Here is a 6,988-nt window from a genome sequence, read left to right on the forward strand (position 1 = left end):
GAAGTGAAAGCTATGTCCACATCACACAAAAGGATTATATTGAAAATTGCAATAGGTCATCATCAAAACAAATTTTGCACATCTTAGCAAAAGAGATTCTGTGGAAATTTAGAAATTCATAATTGATACGAAACAAGAAACATTTGTATTTCGTAGGAGACTAAGAAGTTTAAAATAATTGATGTGATTGATGTCTACCTAATCTTCTTTAAATTGAAAAGTAGGACATACACTACCTAATTCTCTTGTAAACACGAGTGATTTTGCGATTTTCTCTTATAAACAATTGTCCATTCCTACATAATTATTTTGAATGACATCTTACTATTGGTATCCCAACTTTACTTTGCAATCGAATCTTACATTTAATGTAGAGTAAACATTGTACAACTGAGTTTGACATTAATTGTTTTGGAGTAGATGAATCATTTCTCCTTATTATGAAAAATTGAACTGTTTTTAGTCTAACAATTAGCTTGACCCTTGAACCTATGGGGTACAAGTGCTAATAATAATAATAAATTTTGGACAACATAAATGGTGAGGTACAAATGGAAACATTAGAGGTAACAAAAGGGGTGTAGGTTAGCTTACAAAATAATTAATTCCTAATGCTTCTTACATCTGTCACAATCACAGGGAAAGCAATTGAACAATAGTAAATGCCCACGTAGTGAAATTCGATTACACTCTCGGTTGTTGTGCTTGGTTATCATTCGCTGAAGAAATGTCATTCACTGAAGAAATGTCAGAAAACTAATTAAAAACACACATACTTGTGTGCATATATACATTAAACCTAATAGTGTGCATATACATTGCATATATGCACGAACCAAATATCCCATTTTAAGGAGGGGGCAACAGGGGATCACTTTAGATGAACAGAAGCCTGACAATTGAGTCATTGGGTGGGAGAGCTTTTTTCTTTGGCTTTACTCCGTCTGCATTGAAAGCACTGGACGGAGCTGTACAGCATTTTAAGGAAACAAACAACATTTAATTGCAATCAGCTTGAAGAAGAAGCATTTGTATCGAAGGTCCGTTTTCCCCAAATTATATCGATCCTTGGAGGTTTCATGGAACAAGATCCGCCAATCTACGACATCTTGTGTTCGAATCTCCGTGAGACCTGATTTCACTCTCAGATCTGATCATGAATAGGTACAGGCATCGTTCCCCGCCTCGTCCGCAACTGCAGCAAAAGGAATGGATTGATTGCAGAAGACGAAAACCCTTTGTTGAAGACGGGCGAAACAGCGCACCGTTCAACAAGAAGATGAGGCTGCCCAAGGACACACAACATTTAATCAACAATGACGGTTCAAATCCTACCTTTTCCCAGTGGCAGAGATCTGCCAGGACAAGCCGATCGCCTCCGCTGGGGTTCGATCCCCTTTCAGTCACCTCCAATGAAAATAAAACCCCCCAGCCCTGTTTGCTGCCTTCGGGAGCCAAAGCTGTAAACTGGCGGCTTGCCTGTTTTATGGCGAGGGAATATCTCCAGCGCGGGACATTGCTGGGAAAACCATGGCCGCCGCAGGATTCGAGCACGAGACCTCCGGAAAACGCCCCCGCTCAGGCAAAGAAGAATCTCGGAGGAGACGAAGCTGCCAGAGAACAGAAAGCGCTCTACTCTACGCTCACAACAGATTTCCTTCTCTCAGATGATATTCACATTCCCGGCATTTTCAACCCTTCACAAATGGCCGCTTGGTTCGGATTCAAATGAACAGTCTGCTCAAATCCTAGATTGAAAAGGCTAAAAGACTGCTGTGTTATTAAGCATCTTTTTATGATTGCTATTGTCTTCGTGGTGAGAAGGGGAAACTTCCTGTTTTTATCTTTCTTCAGCTAAGCTGCTGCTACAGGAAGTTTTCTGTACATAAGGAGGGTTTGAATGTCCAGTCAATTGACAGAAATTATAACGTATACACGTGTACAGACGTGGCATTTTATCGCTGGACTAAACACTTGCTAAGAGCTTTTTGAGTAGGACTGCAGTAAAATAGTGAGGTAGTAAAGAATTTCATTTTCATTTTCATTCTATGGAGGAGATCAGTAGATTTTTTATTTAGAACAGAATACATGTACGAATCCGGAATACTCCCGTTCAAAATATACCAGTCTCTTCAAACACTTAGCAGTGTCCACTGGTAAAAAGGTTAACTTTTCAATTACGGGCTTGTAGTTATGCCACTTATTGTTGCTTCAAAAGATTAAAAAATCGAGATAATCATTAGCATGAATAAAACTATGTTTCTATTATTGTTATTGAGTTACAGTCTACTTCATGATTTTGAATGAAATGAAGTTTTATTAAAATGGAAATATTGGAATTATGTTATTGCAGCATAAAATGTCATGCTGAAATTTACAGAATAATTACAATATAAAAATCCAGTGCACAACAAGATGCATAATTTTTATATATGACTATTGGCTGGATATATACATACAGGAAAGAATTAAATGAATTGTATTGAATATAAAACCCACTTCAGAAAGAAATATATTAAATTTCATTCTTAAATAAACCTCCATGTAACCTTAACCTGACATAAATATTGTGGTAGAAAAGCACGAGTTGATTTGTTCAAAACCCGGTGGACCCACCTCCCCACATGCATCGAACCTACTTTTTATGTTTTATTCAAAATTTTGATTGTATGACGCTTGTTATGTCAGCTTTATCTGAATTTCCAAGTTATTCAATTTGTTTGTTGGGTCTTTCTATAAAATATTTGTGGACTTTATGTAATGGTTTAATGAAATTAAACTTGGTTGCATTTCTAGGTGAGAAAATTTATATATAAGCAGGAACTAATGGTTTTTGTTTGACTCTTGTTTTTTTTTTCAATAACAATTATCATATTTGGGAGTGTATATTTTTAAGTCTAAAGTTATTTTGGTAGGGATAAATTATATTTTTTGTAATTGAAAAATGTAAAAAAAAATCTAGAAGATGAGAATGCAATTAATGTTGAAATAATTTCCTTCCATAATAAATAATTCAAGTTAAATACGATGTAAAAGCATTTACTCAGATAGTAAATATTGTACTTTTAGAGCTTTTCATGCCTTAAATGAAAATTTTCAATGATATGTACAATGTACTTGTAAAGATATGAAAAATAGTTTAATATCAGAATTATATGTACATATATTTTTCCACCTAAAGTTTTGAAAATTTCGTCTTTCTTCTTACATTTTCTCTACATACAAAGAGGTATAAAACTTAATGGGATATTGTTTTTTTAAATAGATTTGTTCAACAATTGAAAAAAAGTATTTTTATATTCTATTTTAAGTTAAGTAGATTTGTTCAAATAAATACAAGCAATTTTTTTAAAAATCTTTTCGCTTATAGTTTGTGTAAAAGTTAATAACTTAGAAATAGTTTTTTTGAGTTATTTCATATAATTTTAAATTAAGTAAAATAATATATGAAATAAAATATATTCTAAAACGTAAACTAAAGTGTATATCTATGTAAACAACTTTTCAAATGACAAAATAAAATGTTAAAATTTTTGGGAGAGTTTTTTTTTCCTCCATAGTTGTCATAGTGCATAATTGATCAAATTCTTGGATAAAATGTTTAAAAAGTATTGTTCATATATGGAACCATGTATATTCATAATTATCTCCTCTATCCATATTGATCAAATTCTTGGATAAAATGTTTTAAAAGTATTGTTCATATACGAAACGATGTATATTCATAATTATCTTCTCTATCCATTGTGGATTTCGTAAATGCACATTTTGACACAAAAGAGGCCCAAAAAAGATTTTCCTTTTTGATTTTTTAGATTTTAGAGATTATTTATCCAGAACTGCCCAAATCATTGAATAGTGATAATAAAAGAGGACACAAAATTGAGTAGATTCTGAAACAAAATTGTGTCAATAATTTCAAACCTTGTAAAAGTTTATATTTGAAAAACATCTGGTACACAAATGCAGCTCGATAAGTTGGCAACACCTTTTCCTGAAATGTGAGCAATAGAAAGGGTGTTGGGATATGAAGTCCAATGGTCACTGACTATTCCTTCTCGCTATTGACTCTTCAAATTCATAGAGTTCTATATAATGGTTGTGTGCAACCCATGTAAGGTATTGATTTATTAATTCAAGTAATTCCCTGTTGGAGTATGGACATAGGCAAAGTTTTGCCGAACCATGATAAATAATTGTGTCATTATATTTTGTATTCTTTGTTGATTGATTTTTTCTACTCATTTTATTATTCACAATTGGTGTTAGAGCTTGACGTAGATGCTGGGATTGATTTCAGTGTTTGAACATTCAGAGTCATGGAAGATTTGAAAATGCATAAATTCTCAGGGTAGAATTTCAGTTTGTGGAAAGTTTAGATGCATGCAGTCAAGCAAGATTGGCGGTAGCAATTGATGGAAAAGCTAAGAAACCAATTGCAATGAAGGATGAAGACTGAGATAAGACTCATGAGAAGGTAAAGGTGACAATCTTTCTTTCATTATCACAGAATGTTTTCTTCAATGTACACAATGAATCTACAACTAAGGAAGTTTGGGATAAACTTCAAAGTATGTACATCAGCTAAAAATAAAATATTCATTATGAATCTAAGTTTTACAAGCTAAAAATGAAGGATGGGAGTGAGATGTCAAATCATATAAATGATTTGAACACTGTATTATGTCAAGCAACCTTTGTTGGCATGACTCAAGATGATGAATCTAAAGCTATCATCTTGTTGTGTTCCATACCTGATAGATGGGATCTCGTTGCTATAGCAGTTAGTACTTCTAACTCCTCAAAGAATAAGCTAGTCTATGATGAAGTAATGGCCAATCTACTTAGTGAGGATATGTGAAGAAGCAACAAGAAATCCTCATCGAGTGAAGCCTTGATGGTGGTCAATGTCAAAACTAGAGGAAGAAGCCAAAATAGGGGAAGAAACAATCATCATAGAAGATCAAAATCAGCTAGGTGCTCAAAGTCAAAGGAGAGGAAAGGAGGAGACTGTTGGTTTTGTGGCAAAAGTGCTGACGTGAAAAAGGATTGTAGAAATTATACAAGAGCACAAGAACGAGTTTGAGAAAGTCAAGCCAACACCATCTATGACAAAGATGATAGTGTACTGATTTTATCTACAACCAAGACTACTTCAGCCTCATCAGTTTTGAATGTCGGTGCATCATTTCACTTGTATGAAATACTTCTTGAATTATCAAGGTAAGTTCAATGAAGTATATTCGGGTGATAATAAAGCACATGAAACAGTAAGAAAAGGAGATATTCTATTATCTTTGAAAGGAGGTGTTAAATGGCTATTAAAAGATGTGCATCATGTTCCAAAACTAAAGAGAAATTTGATTTTCATTAGTCAGCTATATGCACAAGGTTTTGTCACTTTCTAACCGATTCATGGAAATTCACAAAAGGATCCATGTTAGTTGCAAAAGGATACAAGATTGGGAGTTTATATATTGTAGAAAATATCGGTGAAGTGAGGGCTGCCATGATAGTTAAAGATAAAAATTTAGAATTGTGACATCAAAGGTTCGGTCACATGAGTAAAAAGGGCCTTGATGTTATGCATAAAAGGGAGCAATTATCGGGGTTGAAATCAGTTGACTTACAATTTTGTCAAATTTGTCTCTATGGAAAGCAGAAGTGGGTCAGCTTCTTAAGGACCAGACATGAAAAGAAAGGCACTCCTTTGGCACTTTTCTATTTCGATGTTTTCAGACCCATCAAGGAAAGCTCCATTGGAGGAGACAACTTCTTCCTCACTTTCCTTGATGATTGCACAAGAAAAGTATGGATTTACACTTTGCATAAGAAATCTGATGTTTTCAACAAGTTTAAAATTTTTAAGGCTATAGTTGAGAATCAAATTGGCCACAAAATAAATTAATTGCAAATGGATAATTGAGGAGAGTTTTTCTCATTAGATTTTGATTCATTTTGTGTGGATAATGGCATCCATAGAATCAAGATTGTTCCATTCACCCCTCAAGAAAGTGGAGCAGCAGAGAGGTTGAATAGAACAATCCTTGAGAAAGTTCATTGTATACTTTCTAATGCCAATTTTGGCAAGGAGTTTTGGGCAGAGGAATGTACTACAATAGTCTACTTAATCAACTGAAGTCCCTCTTCTTAGTTGGATTTTGGCATACCAGAGGAAGAGTGGCTAGGAAAGAAAATCTCATATTCTCACATCCGGGTGTTTAAATGTGAAGCTTATGCACATGTTCCAAAGGAGAAAAGAGCAAAGCTTGATCCAAAATCATAAAGAGGCATATTCATGGGCTATGGTGAAGACTAGTTCGGTTTCAAAATTTGGGATCTCGTTGGGAAGAAAATTATTAGGAGTAGAGATGTCTTTAATGAGAAGGTATTTCTAGCTCTCAAAATAGAAGAAAAATATGTGAATAAGTATATCCCATTCTCTATTTTTGATAACAATAGTAACAAAAATGTCCATATTACTCCTCTAAATGTTCATTATGGAAATGCATCAATATCTATTTTAGGCCCCCCTTTCTCTTCATCTACTACAAGTATGTGGAATCAAGATGATGAACATGGTGAACAAAATTCAGATTATCATAGCAATAGTGATATCACCCCATCCTCAAATCCAAATAAAATTAGAGATCACAATAATCTATTGGAACATACAAAACCAATTGAAACCGAACATGGTAATATGGAGGTTGACACTCCAAAGTCTTCACAGAGAACTACCTAGACACTTTGACACACCCTTGTTGCAATCAACAATTTACTCCCACTTGCCACAGTCTCAGCCAACACGATGAGACTCTACCTATTAATTTGCATGCTCAATCCAAGCCATAGTCCTCTACCTTGACCACTAACACTCATAACACTGCATACAATGTTAAAGTGTTCTCGTCTCATTCAACAATCGACCACCGCATGAGGAACCCACTTGCCACTCATGACACATTGAGGTTACCACTCCAACTGA

The 6,988-nt window shown here is 34.4% G+C and overlaps 1 protein-coding gene across 1 annotated transcript; it reads left to right on the plus strand.

Moving 5' to 3' along the window:
* Nucleotides 1-644: 644 nt before the first annotated feature.
* Nucleotides 645-2,274, plus strand: LOC149547769 (uncharacterized). The gene has a single exon (XM_089791825.1). The coding sequence runs from the start codon at nucleotides 1,157-1,159 to the stop codon at nucleotides 1,730-1,732; it is 576 nt and encodes a 191-aa protein (XP_089647951.1). The 5' UTR covers nucleotides 645-1,156; the 3' UTR covers nucleotides 1,733-2,274.
* The last annotated feature ends 4,714 nt before the right edge of the window (nucleotides 2,275-6,988 follow it).

This window comes from Cupressus sempervirens, chromosome 7 (genome assembly GCF_028749045.1).
Source record: "Cupressus sempervirens isolate cs-2001-9-10 chromosome 7, ASM2874904v1, whole genome shotgun sequence".
Taxonomy (NCBI): Eukaryota; Viridiplantae; Streptophyta; class Pinopsida; order Cupressales; family Cupressaceae; genus Cupressus; species Cupressus sempervirens.